Source organism: Euprymna scolopes, chromosome 22 (assembly GCF_053919585.1).
Source record: "Euprymna scolopes isolate OS-2025 chromosome 22, ASM5391958v1, whole genome shotgun sequence".
NCBI classification, from domain to species: Eukaryota; Metazoa; Mollusca; class Cephalopoda; order Sepiida; family Sepiolidae; genus Euprymna; species Euprymna scolopes.
Window position 1 is genome coordinate 110815935 of NC_136503.1, and position 19689 is coordinate 110835623.

A 19689-nucleotide genomic window follows, 5' to 3' on the forward strand; every position below is an offset into this window, starting at 1 on the left:
CAACATCTCTTCTGTGAGATAGAGGTTGCAAGGAGGAGAAAAGGACATCTCCTACGAGGCTACGAAGTCTATTTTGAACTCTATCAAGGCAGGACAAGTTCTTTCTAGCAGCTCCTGCCCAGATGTGGCAACAGTATTCCATCCTTGGACGTACCTGGCTCTTATATAGATAGAGAATAGCATCAGCAGTGAGATATCTACTGGATCGATAGAAAGATCCCACCATTTTTCCAGCGGCCTTGGCAACAGATTTGATATACGTGTTCCATTTAAGATCAGGAGTAATGGTCAAGCCCAGAAGCTTGTCAAAACTTGAGGCCTCCTGAAGACGAGAGCCATTCATTTCAATTGATGACAAATGTGGATTAGAATGTTGATGATGTAAAGAGAGAAGCTTGGTTTTAGATGCATTAAAAGTAACCAGCCACTCCTTTCCCCATTGTACTACGTGCTCAAGATCAGAGGAGAGAGAATTGGAGAGAACTTGCTCGTTTACTGTCTTAGATGTGGTACCATAAATGGTAGTGTCGTCAGCATAAATGTCTACAAATGATGTAAGGATATGATTTGGAAGATCATTAATGTAGATCAGGAAAAGAGTTGGGCCCAGGATGGATCCCTGAGGGACACCGGCATTAATATTGTGAGCTTCTGATTTTTGCCCCTCAACTACTACTCTTATGAATCTATCAGAAAGAAATGATTTAATAATTGAGAAGACTTTTCCAGCTATACCATAGCTAGCGATCTTATGAAGTAAACCTTTATGCCATACCCTATCAAAGGCTTTAGATATGTCAAGAGCAATTGCCCTAGAAAGATTGCCACCGTCGAGAGATTTGCTAATCCTATGCGATATAACTGTAAGGACATCTGCTGTAGATCTAGCAGAACGGAAACCATATTGAGTGTCACTAAGAAGGTTATTTTTGTTGAGATGTTTGATTACTTCTGTATTTAATACAGATTCTAGCAACTTACTCATGACGCACAGGAGACTTATTGGCCTGTACTGAGAGGGGGATGAGCGATCACCTGAATTCTTAAATACAGGGCATACTGATGAGATTTTCCAGGGAGATGGGAAACTATTCTCCTTAAGACAACGTTTAAACAGTTTTGTAAGTATGGGCGCTAGTTCAGGTTGAAGTTTTTTGAGTACTATAATTGGAATACCATCAGGGCCAGTTGCTTTACTGGAATCAAGGTTTTTGATTAGCTTGGCAACATCACGTACAGATATACGTATATCACATAGCGTGTTTTCTGATACAAGAGGAAATATTGGGGGTTGGCGGTCTTGGTCGCAAAGGGTAGAATTAGCTGCAAAGTTCTTGACAAAGAGTTTGGCTTTGTCTGATGCTGACGAGATTACCTCAGATCCATTGATAATAGTTGGGATGGAGCACACGCTTCTGTTCAGGATTCTGTTTGCTATTTGCCAAAACTGGTGGGAACCAAGCCGCTGCTCAGCTACTTTGGACTTAACAGATTGAGCATACAACTCTCTTGCGTTCCTTATTACTTTCTTACAATGGTTGCTGGCAGTCCTGAAAACGGCTTTAGTTTCCATACATCTATTACGTTTGAAGCAGTGGAAAAAGTGATTTCTGTGCGCAATGGCAGCAGCACATTCTGGAGAGAACCATGGCTGGCTGTTAGGTTTTTGCTGAAATTTTTTAGAGGGTATGAAATGGTCAATACCTACAATTAACCATTCAGTTAGGTCTAATACTATAGAGGACACATCCTTTTTAAACATGGAATGCAGAGGTAGATCAGATATAAATGTACGGAAGCTATCCCAGTCAGCCTCAGTGTATCGATATACTGTACGATGAAGAGGTACGTCTGGGGACTTATTACATTTCATTTTTATCTTAATTGATACAACAGAGTGGTCGGAAGATCCAAGAGGCGACAGAACAGAAACTGAACATAGTTCAGGGCAAGTTGTGAGAAAAAGGTCTAGTAGGCTCGCATACTGGCCGTCATTATCGGGCACACGGGTAGGTTCCTGAACAATCTGAGTGAGGTCATAGGCAATGGAGAAATCATGACAGAACCTCCCCTCATCATCGGTCTTGTTTGAGTGGGTCAACCATTCGACGTTGTGAACATTGAAGTCTCCACATACGTGAATGTTAGCTGAAGGATAAGTAGAAAGGACTTGGTCAATTTTCTCAGATATGCTTTGAAAGATAGTAACTCCGCTGTTGTGGGGGCGATAGAGAGTAAATATAAATGCAGTAGTGTGAGCTAAAGCAACCCGGAAGCACATATAAGGTAAGTTAGGATCTTCCCTGGAGATGTCCCTCCCACATGGAAAGCTATCTTTAATATAGGCACATATTCCATGCCCATGGCGATCTTGGGGGTCAGATTTAGAAGTTAAGTTAGAGTATCCTGTAATTGCAAACTCATCAAGGGAAATAGCCTGTCCAATGCCAGTTTCACTTAAAAATAAAAGGTCTGGTTTAGTCTCCTGTAATTGGGTTTCAACCTCTGGAAGGTTAGAACGTAGACCCCTGATGTTGGAGAAGGAGACATGGTAGTAGGGGTCTACGTTGGAAGTTGGAGAACCGGGTTTAATCGTGTATTTTTTCTTGAAACTTGTCATGATGAAATTTTGGAATTTGTGGACTAGGTCGACAGATTTACTTAGAGCAGGACAGAGAGGGGAAACTAAGAGAGAAAAAGAAACGAAGAATTTTTTTTTTTTTTGTACCACATGATAAGGTAAAGCCGTAACAATTACCCACTAGTATGGCATCGAGAGGCCCCACCAGAAGCTACTGCATGGTCCAGATTCCATTCACCAAATGGCAATACAGCAGCCCCAGCACTTTGCACCTGCTGATAGGACAGCCTCCTTAGTGGTTAATCCAAGGTTCGGGTCCCTGACTATCAGGCGGATAACGTCAGCCCAGACAAAACGTTTACCTCCAGCACCCTTACTAGTGACATGGCTACAAGGATAGACATAGAAACAGAAAATTTCCACCAACTCTGCCAACTGTTCGCGTAAAAATACTGCCAACCTAGAAAACAGCTTTTTCTTCTCCCTTTGTCAGAAAAATCACTCATTTAAAAAATGAGGACTGAGGGACAAATAAGAAGAAGCGAGAGTAACAGGAGCTGCCGATAACGCATCCACAATGCGTTTTCTACTCTCCATTAAGTTAAGCGTATAATTTAAGAAATCTTTCGTCAAAATTTTCAGAGAGGGCAAGGTAATCATCATAGCCATGAAAATAATCTATAAATATAAAAGTGAAAATGTATGTATGTATGCATGTTCGCTTTTTCTGTTTGTCTACAGAAGGCTTTTTTCAGAGAAGCAGTCGGTCAGTTCACAACTTTTTAAAACTTTTTATATCACATAAATCGTAATATCCCACAGTTAACAACGAAGCTCACCTGTCTATTTAATTTGCTCGATTTATGGAAGACAAATATTCAACATTTGTCGCTCGCCGCATGTGGGTTAGTCTTTTTCCTATAACATAAGTGTTCAGCAGTAAATGAAATACTATCATACTATCCCGCAGTCAAACTTGACCTCATTAACTCATTGAAACGGGCACCTGCCAAATCCAAGTAATTAAATAAATTCAAACGTGTTTCTGTTTGCATCTCGCAGTGGGGCAATGGTTAACGTCGCACTTTTTTTTTTTCACATTTTAATTTACAACTTTGCCTCAACAGTTCGGGTTCGATTCTTACCTACCAAAACATTTTTTAAACCCCCCCCACACACCCGGAGTTTCCACACACACCTCCAAACATCCGGGCAACGCCGGGTACCCCACGCTAGCCTATAAATATAAAAGCAAAAATGTGTGTGTGTGTGTGCGCACGCACTTTCGTGTATGTCCAAGAAAGGCTTCTTTCTGAGAAGCGATCAGTCGCCTCCCAACTTCTTAAAACTTTTTATATCGCGCCTAAATAATATCTACGAGTTAAAAACCAGGGGTGCCTATCTATTTAATTTGCCCGACTTTGAAAAGATAAATATTCAACAATTTTCGATCACTGCATGTGCATTAAGCTTTTTCGTATAAAAAAAAAAAAAAAAAAAAAAAAAAAAAAAAAAAAAAAGCAAACAGACTCACGGTAAATAAAACACTGTCCCGCACTCAAAGTTGATGTCATTAACTTGTTAAAAATGGGCACCTGCCGTTAAACGTCGCACGTTTTTTTTTTTTTTTTTAACACTTTATTATTTTTTCAACTGCACGGCAAAGCTTCGTTTTTTTTTTTTTTTTTTTTTTAAACAAACACCTGGTCAACAATTTTTCTTTTCATTTACCCAAAAACACACACACCTACAAAGACCTGGGCAACGCCAGGTATCCCACCCCCCGCTAGTTTATAATAAAAATTAAATTACAAGTCCATTTAAAATGAACATGCCATTTATGTTAAACGATGCGTTCCTCAGAGCCACATGCAATTAATCCAAATTAATAGAAATTTATGCTTAACACTTTCTATGCACAACTGATTCGACAACACTTTCTATGCACAACTGATTCGACAACACTTTCTATGCACAACTGATTCGACAACACTTTCTATGCACAACTGATTCGACAACACTTTCTATGCACAACTGATTCGACAACACTTTCTATGCACAACTGATTCGACAACACTTTCTATGCACAACTGATTCGACAACACTTTCTATGCACAACTGATTCGACAACACTTTCTATGCACAACTGATTCGACAACACTTTCTATGCACAACTGATTCGACAACACTTTCTATGCACAACTGATTCGACAACACTTTCTATGCACAACTGATTCGACAACACTTTCTATGCACAACTGATTCGACAACACTTTCTATGCACAACTGATTCGACAACACTTTCTATGCATAACTGATTTGACATTGGGGGGGCGGAGTTGCATACAAAAGCAATGAATAAATAAGTATATCTACACACATAAAAGTTAAATTATAAAAATATTTTCAATCTTTCCTATTTACATGTCTCACCATGATGGCAGACATTTTTTTTAAATGTGGGGGGGGGGGGATACAAAAAAGGCATTATCTTATTTAAAAGAATATAACTACTTGATCAATTTATGATTTTTGCAATATGCTACATTACAGATTTTTTTTATTTGTTTTGAATACAGAGGAAATTCTGTACAAGAACACAATATTGAAGCTTAAGAGCCAGGGCTACCACCATCAGTATCCAGTGAATTACATAGGTTCACATGAAATCTGAATTCGATCAGATTGGAACAAGTAGTAATTATTAGATCTATTTCTAAATTGAAATTTTCTAACCCTGATAACTTAAGTAATCATGGCTCAGTCAAGCGTATATAAAAACCTTTCATCAAGATTTTCAGAGAGGGCAAGATAATCATCATAGCCATAAAAACTAATTTGAATACAAAATTAAATTATTTACATAATTCAAATTGCTTAACCATTAAACCAAATTAGAATCGATCGTACAATCTAAAAATTGATTTCAACTAAAGTTATTTGACGTGAAGTGTGTGAGTTCATATAGAAACATTTTAATTTGAATAAAATATGCATCAAGTGCGATTGAAAGCCAAATCACAACGTAGTATTAGGAAAATGAACCAATATTTTACTTGTTTGAAATTTATAAATATTTCAGTATGTTGTTTTCTTTCTTTTTCCTCCAACTTTACACCATGGCAAGAAAAAACACACTGAAGATGGAGTATATCTCTGAAATATATTTGCTATAAATTTCAAACAAGTAAAATATTGGTTTTCCTAGTACTACTTTGTGATTTGGCTTTCAAGCACACTTGATGTGTATTTTATTTCAAGTTATTTGAGTCAAGAAAATACTCCACTAATTTTTAAAAATGTGGGAATATAAATTTCATATTAGACTAAAAGAATGCATTTTAATTTCGAAATTTAACATCTAAATTCTATAACCATTAAATTTCTAATTCTACATCTGAGAATTAACTCTTGAATGAAAGAAATGGCTCAGTCAAGCGTATATAATAAAAACCTTTCATCAAGATTTTCAGAGAGGGCAAGATATTCATCATGGCCATAAAAATTAAGTGGAATATAAAATGGAATTACAAGTAGATTTTGAATTTACATTTTGGAGAAAAGAAATAATCATTTCAATTTGTCCAGAACTAAGAAATATTCAAATTAATAAGGACATGAAATTTCAATTAGATCAACATATGAAAAGATCAGAATTATTGTAAGATTTGTATATTGATTTAAACTAATGATCCAAGGGATAAAAAAAAAGTTAAGATTAATAACCTGAAAGCCATCCCTCCTCTCCAGACAAAAATTTATCACTAATATTTATTTACATAAAACTTGTTAACTTTCTTTAGAGAGTGTAAATCTAATGCTATTTAAAGCTATATATATTGTATAAAAATGTAGACAAAAACTTTGCCATGGGTTTTCATTTTATTTCTAACATTGAAATTTTCTTTATCTAAGAATCAATTCTTCCTGCACACGGCTCAGTTAAGCAAATAAGTCTGATTTTTCAGAGAGGGCAAGGTTATCATAGCTATGAAATTAAATTTCAAATCAAGTGAAAAAAGTGAACTTGTTATTTTAACTTGCTCGTTTACTCAGAAGCCAATGAAATTGGGAATTTTAACCACAAAATGTTCTTATAACCATTCATTAGATTCAAGAACCAGAATAAATTGACTTGAATATATAGATGGATATAAAAAAATGCACAAAAAACACCAATTACTTGTGGAACAAAAATTTCTTAGGCCAGAACTAAATTTAAATTTTGCAAATGGAAAATTTAGGTTACAGAATCCACAGCACTGATAAGATTAAGATATTTTCCACATGAAAACAAAAGGAGTTAATTTTCTAAAATTGCTTTTTGGCCGACAATTCATGCTTATGTAGATAACTCAATTATTAAATGAACGGAAAGAGTAGATTCACAAAGAGAAAATCAGATCCATATAAAATCCAATCTGATGCCTACAAACAACCATCTATCATTGTAATTTTTATTTTACTTGAATTAAAAACTTTACAGCAGAATATTATGGATTTAAATGACTTTCAAAATCAAATTCATTACAGAAAAATTCTTGCCTATATGAAATCAAATGAGTCAATCAAAATTTTTTTTTCAAAGAGGGTAACGGTTACCAAAAAAAATAATCTCCATAATTCTTTTGAATCTGATTTAGTTAACCTAGTTTTTATTATTGCATAAAAATGCAAAAAAATTAGTTTTAATTTTAGAAATAAAATCGGATGAGGGGTATTAGACATTCTTACTTCATTTCCAGCAAATTATGAAAATAAAATGGCAATTCAACCCTATTTCTTGTTGACATCTTACACTATTAATAGAATCTCAATATAAATATTGAAAAATAAGTTAAATACTTCACTTTTTCATGGAACATGGCCTTCAAAGTATGTATACTATTTAAAAATAGAAACCTTACACTAGTAATGTAGTCGTTATGATTTAGATACTTTGAGGAAAAGAGGCTTGTTTTTATAACTTAATGAAATCAGTATTCAATTTTAAAACAGAAAAAAGTGATAGAATGCCAAAAACATCAAAATTTTCGAATTGAGTTTATCAAAGGACGTTCAAAACCTATTTTTCTACCACAATGGATCAGAGAGGCTTGCAAATTAAAATTAAAGTTTCATCTGTTGCAGATATTAACAGCACGAGACTAAGAAAGCAACCCTTGTCATGATTGTTTCAAAAGCAGAGACGCATCGTTAAATTCCTAGCAAAAGTGTATCGAGATTAGAAAAATAAGCTATGTAACACAAAATGTTCCTCGTTTTTAGTGTCGTCTTCGTAGCTCTCCAACTTGTTCTAGTTAAAAATAAAAATAAAATAAAAAAAAAAAAAAAAACCCAGTTGGTTTACCTTCTTGAATTAAGAAAAGGGCTACATGCAATAGTTTAAAACTATTTCAGAGCTGTACTTTTGGACTCCCATAAAATTAATATTAGCTGGATTTTATTACTTTTAAATACACAAAAATTAAATATTTGTTTCTCTCTCTCATATATATATATATATATATATATATATAAAATCACTCAAGTGTTAAGTTACATCTGGCATAGAAATGATCTCCAGTTTTTCATGAAAAACTAAATATTAGGATTTAAATTTCCTTTGCTTTTAAGAAATCATGGCTCAGTCAAGCGTATATTAGAAAAAAACTTTCATCAGGTTTTTTTTTTTTTTTCCAGAGAGGGCAAGGCTATCATCATTGCCATGGAAACAATTTTAAAAATAAATCAGTAGGTTTAAAATAAATTTAAGACTTTGCCTGCTGAAATGTTAACATTTGTTTGAACAGGTGAATATGTTTGAAGTGTTTATATAAAAATGCAACTCACTGAAAAAGAAAAGGCATTTTGGACAGATTTCTTTTATGGCATCTTAACCATCTATGTTATTGATTGCAGAATGAACTTGTCAAATAAGTAGTTTATATTCTTAAACAACATTACTCCTAGAATGGTTTGGTGGAATTTACAGCATTAACACAATTGATCCTCAGCCACTACCTTTTAGTATCTATTTCGGAGGAAAATAAGGAAATGTAAGGTCTCGATTTTTAGAAGAATTTGATTGAATAATATAGTTGAAGGGATAGATATGTGACCGTCTGATTGATCAGATTGTCTCTTAATCTACGACCCAGCAGATGTGAAGTGTTCCAAGTCACACACTGTTCAGCCAATAGAATCTTAAGGCATTACAAATCACCACCAGGGCCTAAAAGTGACCGTTTTGGTTTTGTTTATTCTGCTGCATGGGATTGCAACTGGTAAATTCATGGCTCTGCCAAGAGGATGCATTTTGTAATCTGCTCAAACAGACTGCACCGTGTTTGAAGTACCCAAAAAGTTCAAAGAGGAACACACTGCCCATGTAGAGCAAACACCAGAAGAGATCATCTTTCGGACAATTGACAGTGAACATTTGTGAAAACCTTTATGTGATTGACAGCTTGAAACATTTCTAACCACATCCATCTATAATGGACTGATCTGGATTCAATAAATTCCATGTCCACATTAAAATGATCCACTTCTCTTGATTGGCATACTTTACGCATTCAAGGCTCCAGCAAGACACCAAAAACAATGGGACCAGCCACCAACAGTAATCTGGTGGAGTTTTAATTAATTTGATTAGCCAGTTAGATTTGCATATCAAATGATAAAAACTATATAGTTTCTAAAGTTGCTAAGATAGTTAAATGATATTTGTTTTAGTCATAGAAAAATTAGATTAAAAAAAAAAAAAAAAATCCTTAAATCACAAAACGTTTCATATAATCCGAAGCAGTTCTTCATGTTTAAATCCACAATCATTTTAAATAAGCAAATTGAAGACGAAAGAGGTTTTAATGCAGACAAAATCAACCAGCAATGCAATATTATTTGATATCTTTTTATAAGATTCTACAATAAACGACCAAGGCTGCTGAAATTCCCTATGGAATTATCTTAGTAGACTACATTCACCAAGTTTTTTGATAACTTAGCAGGAATAAATCCCATGATAAAAAAAAAACAAAAAAACTTCCAATCACTACACCTATCATTGGGTCCTGTGCTCAACTCATTCACCTATCCTTTCAGACTGGTGACACAGCAACTACTTGTTCATCTTCAAGAGGGTTGGAAGGATTCAAATAGCAACAAGCTAATCTCACTCACTTCTGTCATCTGCAAAGTCTTTGAAACTCTTCATGTCAACCATGTCCCATCCTAACCACAGCAGCAACCTTTCAAGTCCAGCATGAATTCATACTGAAAAGACCCTACTTAACTAGTTATGAAGGTAGTCACTTCACTTTGCAAAGGTCATGGATTCAGGCTTCTGCAGCATATGGCCTTTAAGCACATAAGTGGATAGGAGACTTCCTTGCTGTCCATACCTTTCATGTGCAAGTCAATGGCGCCGAATGAAGTTTCTAATGCAGTTAGAAATGTCCTAAGGTTTGGTACTGGTTCTTTGTGTTTGTCAATGATGTACACGAGAGCATCTCCCAGAAACATTTCATTTTTGCCAATGACATCAAAATCATTGCTGCTAAAAGTGAATGAGATCTGCAAAGGCTTCCCTCAATTCTGAAAATAGTCAAACCTACAGAATGTCTTTCAATGTCAACAAGTGCAACCACATTTCAGTTGATTGTTCATCCCAACACGTCAGTTAATTTGAATAAAAATATTCACATATGGTAGATTCCCCCCTTTACAAACCCCCACCCCTGCATTCAAGCAGCAAATAAGGCTGATGCCTTTCATCTACTGCTCCTCGCCACTGTGACAGCGACATCCAACACCTGGAAACAATTACAACACTTGGTAAGTGGTTGGCATTAACTCTGGCAGATTGAAACCACTTCCTCTAAAAGGTAATCTATTAATATGATAGCGCGTTACGCTTACATCCGGGTCATTTAATGGTTATGAACTTTCATTTCTTGTCATAAATAATCTTACCAAGAATTCTTCATAAGTTTTGGTTTCGATTATGGCTGAAGGAACTCAAGTTATACACATATATATATATATTTTCATAAGTATTTGTGTTTCTAAGCAAATGCATCAAAGTCATAAATATTTTTATTCTTGAAATTGCAATTATATATATATATATATATATATAAAAAAATTTTTTTAAATCGATAGAATATTATAATATATGAAATCTGCAAGAATTAAAATATATTTAAGTGTACTTTACGACCAGGTTTTGCTGGCCGTTCATGCTAGCTTAGAATTTTTTGCAGCAAAAAAAAAAATAAAATAAAATAAAATTAGTGCCCCCCCCCTCCCATTTACACTGAACACCTACAGAATGCCAACAATGTATTACATATGAGTCCCCCTGTGGAATTTCTACAGGTCCTGCTAGTTATTTTTTTTTGTTTGAAAATACTGAATAAAAGCAATGCTTAATTTAATGATAATCTTTAGCAAAATTAATTTCTTTAAATTATACCGATTTCATCAACACGAATTTTAAGCGCTTTTTTCTGTAAGTAATTCTGCAATTATAAGCAAGCCTCTCATTGTCTTTGTTTAGACCAATCGAATTGGTCGATGTTTTAACTGCCAGCGATGATGAGCTTGGCGGGCCTTTTAACGTTTCTTTTCAGGTAGCTTCAGACATGCAGCCAACAAAGGAACATGGAACTCAACTATGAATAGGAGTCATTTGGGCACCTCTACCCTTCATCTCCTTAAGACTTTTTTTGAAGCCCAAAAGTTATGACTTTTCCTTCAAATGAACATTAACTGAATTTCTGTAATGTCGACAAGTCGAAAATTGAATCCTTTCATCAGAAGGCACATACCAACCTCTTCAGATGACTGCAATTAATCACACTGAACAGTACTGTAGCCGGAAAATAGTTGCTGATGAAGATAAAGGACTTTTATCTTTCGAAGTTGTTACAAGCTCTATCACAGGCAAATCGGGCATTTCCTTCTTGCAATAATAAAACAGTGTAAGATATATTATCTCACCTGTTTTCTGCTCCAAAACAGTGGGGGTGGGGGAATTACCACAAAGCATTTCTCTAAAATCTGATACAAATTTTATTCTTCATTGCAAAAAAGGAAATGTCTGATTTGCCTCTGAATAGAGCTGGTAACAACCTCAAAAGTTCTTTTACCTTCAACTTGTATTCGAGTACAGCACTGTTTAAAGATTGGATTAATTGCAGCCATCTGAAGGGGATTGGTATGATGCCTTCAGATATTAGAGTTCATAATGTTCATTTGAAGGAAGTCATGACAGGTCGATAACTAGGAGAACCCCTAATCATTTAGGCTTTAAAAAAAAAGTTTTAAGGAGACCAAAGGTAGAGGCACCCAAATGCCTCATATCCATCTGAAGCTACCTGAAAAGAGAAAAGGCGTTGAAAGGCTCGCCAAGCGCATCTGGCAGTTAAAGCATCAACCAATTCGATTGGTCTAAAAAACGGTGGGGTCGCCAAATCAGCGAATGAGGGGGCTTGCTTATAATTGTAAAATTTCTCACATTTTGTAATGTTCCCGAGGAAAAAAAAAAAAAAAAAAAAAATATTAGTTTTAATGCTTTTTCATTAAAAATAAAAAAATCCGGTCATTTTTTTTAGTACCTTAAAACTATTTTATGAAAGTTAATTTTATTTTATTTTATTTATTTTTTTACATAAAATACATTTTCATTAAGATTTTTAAAAAAGGTTCATTAAATGTGATCGTTAATAAACTGAAAATTTCATTAGAATTAATTTGCTGAATTTTAAATGGAGGCCGGGGCCAAAAAACACCGGGTATCAGACATTCAGTTTGCACGTCGTATAGCACACACAAAAAATTAAAACTGCCGACTTGTTGACATATAATAATAATAATAATAATAATAATAAAAAGGGAAAAAAAAAAAAAAAAAAAAAAAAAACTGAAAAGTGAATTTCAGAATTTAGTCTTAAATTAAGTTCACGTTATTACATCCGATTAATAATTCAGAAAAAGGTTACGCAGATGCAAGATTAAATTAAAAAAAAAAAATTTAAAAAAAAAAGAAAAAAAAAAGAAAAAAGTTACCTGTGCAAATATTTGGGGGCTTCATGCATTATAGTGTAATACTGCCGGACAAATTCTCGGCCAACCCACTGTGGACTGGGTGTTTCCATTACCATTTCTGTTACTCTGAGAAAAAAAAACATGGTAGAAATTCATATAATTCGGAAAAAATACATAAATGCAATTTTTTGATATGAGGGGGAGCGTTCGAGGTACTTATGTATTTATTGAACCGTGCTGCTGCAATAATGTTATTTAGAAAGCCATTCTTAACACGGGGAGGGGTGGGGGCGTTTTCTAACTATTCTCGTTTTCACTTAACAGATTTCGTAAACTTAGAATTTAACTTGAAAATCCCATTTTAAAAATAGCGCGGTAACAAAAGTGGATAATTACAAAAAAAAAAAAAATATCATAGAACTTGAAAATACTATTAAAAAATAACGGTTCAATAAGTGCACAAGCATCGTAATTTCGAACATTATTTTTTCCAATCATAATTGTAAAATCTTATTTTTATGTTTCTCAATTCTAGCATTGACAAATTTTTCAAAGGAGTCACTATCAATACAATTTATCAAATTCCCGTGGTTTTATTTATTTATTTTTTATAAAATATCCATAATTTGCGAGGTTGATTTTAATTAGACTAAGAATGTAATTTAGTTAACGTAGATAGAAAATGTATTTTGCTTTGTATTAAAATATTTCCGGGAGAGGAGGAGGAGGAGGTGTCAAATAGCGACAAAAAAAAATTTAAGGATAAATCGTTCGACCACGTGCTTTTTTTTTGTTCAATACTTGCGCGCAAACACGTGTAGAGACTTAAATATTAAATTGTATGTTTAACATTTTTTTTTCAATTCATAAATTAACCTAGAAAATACCGTTAAAAAACATTTAAAGCAAGTGCTCTTCTCTTGAATATGGAAAACAGATTAACAAAAATAAAGGGGGGGGGGTATTACGAGACATCAAGTCATGCAGAAAAGGCAAAAAGCCATTATAACTGGGAGACTAAGAGGAAGAACTAGGAGATTAAGCCGATAAATTATTGGAATTGAAAAAATAAAAATCGGAGAGAACAAATATGTCGCCATTTTGTTAACAGAAAAACGTGGACAGACATTTTTTATACAGACGATATCTTATATTTTCTAAAGATAAAAACCGTTTTCACACAATATTAGTAGAAAAGAAAGACATTTCTAAATCGGATTAGAGATTTAGTTTAAAAAGAAAGATTACAAATGTCACCCAAAATTGGTATTTGACAATGGCTTTCTATTTCTTTTGTCTTTAATATTTATTTTTTATTTTTTTTGGACAAACACGTGAAGAACTAAAACGAACCACGTGATATTTTCTTAATTCTTTTTTCTTATCACTCTTCGCCAGGAAACAACCATTCTTGATATTTATACAGAGAAAAATAACAAAAGGAAGGCAAAATTTATATTGATTGCCCATCTGGATTTTACATATTGCATTTTTTTTTTGTACTGAAACTGCTGGATTTTATTTGATACGCGTGCAAATGAAATTTTTTAGCAGTCTCCTTGCAAAAGGTTCGTCTTGTATTAAATTAGCGTGTCACGTATTTTATTTCATAATTCAGATTGCATGATAATTTTAACACGAATATTATAATTACGTTGATTTTTAGTTAAAGCATTCCAACTAAAAAAATAAAAATAACGGTTGTGTACGTTTTCAGAGTTCCAAATTCAATTTTTTTTTCTTTCAGGAAGACGTAACTATGATCATCGATTTGGATTAAAATCTATTAAGACTTTCAGAAAAATAGATGAACGCATAGCCAACAAGGTACACGAAAAAGTTTGGAAATTACATAGGTCAAAACTATAAACTGTTTTCTTACAGAGAAATTAGGGTGCTTCTACAGAATTTTTCAAGACAGTTTAGGGTCAAGCAGTTCTGCTGGAATTCCGTAGAAATTAGTATTTTTGCTAACTTAAATATGGAAGAAATATTATGCAGAATACAGACCGTGATAAAATAACATTTAGAAACCCATTTTCAACATGAGGGTAGAGGGGGGGGTTCTAACGAGCGTGAAAATTCTAATAGCACTGTCCATATTCTGTACAAGTACTGAACAAAATAAACAAAAAACCGGTGCTTATGCACTTATGTTACCGCACTTTTTTTTTTTTTTTTTGTAAGTATTTTCAAGTGAAATCCAGGTTTCATGATCTCTATTAAAGTGTTACGCGGAAGTACAAAATAGTTACAGAACACCCTTCCCTCCGCATGTTAAGAATAGCTTTCAAAATAACATTTCAGCTCGGTAACGTAAGTGCATAAGTACCAAAGTAATGCGACAGGAAAATAGAATTAAGTTTTAAAATATAAAAACGATGCAGCAACTTATTTTTATATTTTACTCTGTTGCTACATCAAAAGTTTTTAAAATACTTTAATGAAATTGAGATTATGGTCGCTGAAAACGTACATAAATAATCACAGTCAGATGAGGGCGAAGAAAAAAAAAAGGTATTAAAAACTGAAAAGGGGACAGAGTACATGAAATCACTAGAAAATTCTAGATTTTTTTTTTTTTTTTTTTTTACGAAAGTGAAGAAGAAACTGAAGTAAAGAAATAGACTCGAATTAAAAACCAGACATTCGAAACTTTATAAAAAAAAAATAAAAAAGTTTAAACATTTGTTCATCACGTGGAGATGGACTAATAAAATTCAAACGGGATATAGTGTTTATTCGAAAACATTCAGAAAGAAAATATAATTAACACCTGGTGAAAAGGAGGATTTTATCCTCACAAAAAAGGAAAGGATATTTTTTTTTATTCCTTTTTTAATAGAAAACATACAAAAAGCGATCATTACGTGAAAACAGTTACTGATTAATTTTTATATATACACTTATTTCCTAATTTAGACCGGCATTTCTTCTAGAAAGATTTAATTTGAAGAAACAGTTTAAAAAAATAAACGGGGTATATATATATATATATATATACACATACATATAGTTTTCTTTAATGAAATGCAAACCCGTTGAAAGTTCATAGTAAAATGAAGAGTTAAATCACAAAAACTGAAACAAAGAATTACAATGGCTACACTCTAGTACAGGAAATACTTAAAAAAAAAAAAAAAAAAAAAAAAAAAAAAAATGGTATCAGGTTTGAATTATTGATATTTCTGTAGTTTACAGTCCGTGCTATTTTTTTTTATTATTTTAGATACGAATTCAAAGTTCAATTAAATTTTTATAGTACCTTTTGTTTATTGAATTGTTAGGTGAAAACACAGATTTAAAAACGAAGCAAAATGTTAAAAATGGATTACTAAATAACATTTCAGCACGGTCCGTATACTGCAGCAGTATCGAATAATTTAATTTTATAGACTTTAGACTATACGAAGTTTACTTAAGATATTTATTAGGAATTCGGTTTTTCGTTTTACTTATGGATTTAAAATAAAACAAAGAAAAAAAAACGTAAAATTTTAAAAGAAACGCAGGTTTGATAATAAAAAAAAGTGTGGGGGGGGATGAACTCTTTAAATTTAATGAAAAACTTAAAGAATTATGTATACGGCGAGGAGTTCGTCGACGTGAATTATAGTTTTAAAAATACTCACCATATATATATATATATATATATATATATATATATATATATATATATATATATAGGTATGTTTTACAATAAACAGAGCGAAAAGAATTAGTAAAAAACACGAAAACAAAATGTTACAAAGTAAATTACTCTAAGACTCTTCTATCTAGATAAGTTTCCGGATGGAGATTATATATATCTTACATCCTCATTTTACCCCCAGGAATGAAACAATCGCATGTTCGCGGCTTACTTGCCATAAGTATATTACGGCTATATAATTTAACACTGAAGTAAAAATGCCATCATAAATTATATATGAAATAATACGAATAAATTGATATATATATATATATATATATATATACATAAAGAAAAAGGAGGGGGGAGCGAGATTTTTTTTACCTTTAGCGAACTATTTATATTATAAAAAAAAAAAAAAATGTAGCTTGCCTATAATTTTTAATTACTCATCCAAAATTAATACATATATCCAAACTATGTAATATTTATTTTGGTACAAAGTCAAGATTTTATTAATATACCACACACAACTGGCTAAAAGCTATCGCTTATTTAAGTTCATGATTTTCATGCCATGATTCGGATTTCATTTCGTCCGCCGCCGTCCACCATGTCGGCGACCTCGAATCTCCAAATAATGGCTTCGGGATTTGGTTAGTCTCACGAAAGAGGTGGGGGGACGAAGGATTTCGGACCCCAAAAACCGCGATAAGTGACCGTACTCACCTCGAAGATTAGCGAAAAGGGAATCTATAATAAGGACTCTAAACGGTGAAATTAAACAATCCGGGGAAACGTTGATAAAAAGGTTTTTTTTTACTTACTAAAATTTCATACGATAATTTTCCACCCAGCACATGCAAGTCTGCGCAGTTCGGTCTAAACGGAGCAGGTTCTGCGCAGAGTAAGGACCCCGTGCCGTGGAAAATGTGAACCCATTCATTCATTCATCACGGAGTCAACCGGAAATTGTCGAACCAAGGTGAAAGGCGGGAAGAAAAAAAAATAAAATTATATCAAATAAAAATCATAAAACTTATATTTAGTAAAACTTCGAATAACATTACTAAATTACAAAAAAAAATGATTTCGTAATTTTACACTTACCTATCTTCGTTAAAATCCGTTCCTTTGATCGGTTATTTCCGATATTCATCGACTGCAATTCGTGAATAAATAAATAAACAAATATAATTCATTCATTTATCACGGAGTGGACCGAAGATTGCCGAACCAAAGTGCAAGGCGGGAAGAAAAATAAAAATTATGAACAATTATATTAAATAAAAATAAAAAAAAACATCGTTTTTAGCAAAGCTTGGAATAAATCCACGAAATTAAAAAAAATACAATTTCGTAATTTTACGTTTAACTTTATTCGTTTCTCAGATCGGCTATTTCCGACACTCATCGATTGCAATTCGCGAATAATAAATAAATAAAAATCATCATTTTAATGCAAATTCATTAGAAATAATGTCCTCAAACAATCTTAATTTAATATAAACTAGAAAATATTTCAATTTCCTTTGTTATATGATTTTTGTTGTTTTTGCTTTTATCAAGTAATTTCGTCGTCATGGTAATACTCAGCTCGAAAAAAAGGAGATTTCCATACGTGTTTTTTTTTTCACAATCTTAAAAGGGTTACTGAAATATATATATATATATATATATATATATATATATATATATATATATATATATATATATATATATATATATATATATATATATATATATATATATATATATATATATATATATATATATATATATATAGCGTTATGACTTATTATCACTAGTTTCTTATTCGACAATATGATAAAACAAATATTTACGGTGTCATATTTTAATGAGAAGGGGAAAAAATCTCTTCAATTCTGGACAACTTGAAAGAAATGAATTGATTTCTTTTACGCTTTGTGTAAAAAAAAAAAGAAAAAGACAATATGTTTTTTTTCTGTTTTTTTCCCCCCCTTAGTGCTTAAACACATACCTGGTACTTGTACAGTTTAATCAATACATTAAAAAATGAAAATATCGAAAAAAGTTTATATTGTACGTATCCGTTATGGAATGAAGTTCTCTGAAAAAAAATTCATTTAATTTCACAAGTAGTTTTTTTTTTTTTTTTTTTTTTTTACGGCGAAAAAACAATTTATGATACCGAGCAAAAGGTTCGATTTTTAGGAAGATAAGGTAGTATTAAAGATGGGGAAGGAGTATCGGCGCTTTAAACTAAGTTATCTCCCCGTGACATGGTAAAAAAATTCAAAGATGTCTATCTTCAATGTGCTGTCATAAAAACGTGTGTTTCCGCTGTAAAAAAAAAAAATTCTCTGTCAAATAAAGTGAAAAAATTTTTTTTCGATATTTTCGCTTTTTAATGTCTTGATTAAACTGCACCAGTGTTAAACCACATACTCAAAATATTGCCAGAAAAAATATATATGAGCTTTCAATTTTGACACTAGGTGTCAGAATTTGGGGGGAATTTTGGACACCCCTAACACGAAACTGCGAATAAGATATAAAAAACTCGTAATTTCTCTTTTATAAAAATGGGTTGTTTATTTTCTTTATGGAATATACTTCCAAAATAAACTATTAAAGTTGTTTAAAAAATAATAGAAATATTATTTTTTATTTCTTAAAAAACAATGTTTACAAAATGCCGGTGCGGTGCGCCTTCATGCCGTCATTGTTTTACGTAATTAAATCAATTGAATTTTACGAGTTAATTTTATTTTTCAATTTTTAAACTTTAAAAATCTATCAAAATTTTTCTATTGGTTAAACTTTTACGATATTTTCAGGGTCAATGTGAAATTTTATGTTGCCTTTTCTACTTGTGAATGTGGCTTTTACTCATTCCGCGCAGGAGGTAACTTTTCTGAACACCCTTCTAAAATCTATTTTAAAACCGGGGGGGGGTGTAAAATATTTTTGACTCCTAATGGGGGTAGTTATTTATTTGCTGCCCACCTCAGCAAAATGTGGCACAAGGCCGGAAAGTGGAGATCCAGCAGGCTTCCCTAAAGAAGGGGCACTCCTGCAATATCTCACTACTGATGCAATTCTCTATCTATATAAAAGCCAAGTACGTCCAAGGATGGAATACTGCTGTCATATCTGGGCAGGAGCTGCTAAAAACAGCCTATCCTGCCTTGACAGATTACAAAATAGACTTTGTGGCTTAGTAGGGGATGCCCTTTTCTCTACCTTGCAACCTCTCTCCCACAGGAGAGATGTTGCGAGCCTGTCTTTGTTTTATCGTTATTTCCATGGCAAGTGCTCGTCTGAACTCCAATCTCTGGTCCTCTCCTCGCCAATCTTTCACGAAAAACACCCGTCTAGCCGAATCCACTGTGAAAAATTTCCCCCACTCTTTATTTGTGCCTAAATCAAAACGTGGATTCCATGAACAAAGCTTCTTTCT

General features: G+C 33.0%; 1 protein-coding gene across 8 annotated transcripts in view; it reads right to left on the reverse strand.

Moving 5' to 3' along the window:
* The window catches only part of LOC145243641 (ras GTPase-activating protein-binding protein 2-like), a 70275-nt gene extending 53057 nt beyond the window's left edge, over positions 1-17218 (reverse strand). For 2 of the 8 annotated variants that reach the window (XM_080106670.1, XM_080106666.1), the window contains exons 1-2: positions 17072-17210; positions 12635-12739 (exon numbers count right to left, since the gene is read on the reverse strand). In XM_080106670.1, the coding sequence (XP_079962796.1) occupies positions 12635-12729 (95 nt within the window). In that variant the 5' untranslated portion in view covers positions 12730-12739; positions 17072-17210. Of the gene's footprint in view, positions 1-12634; positions 12740-16973 lie in introns of all 8 variants that reach the window. The other 6 variants (XM_080106669.1, XM_080106665.1, XM_080106664.1 and 3 more) reach the window with 5 other exon arrangements.
* Positions 17219-19689: the final 2471 nt, after the last annotated feature.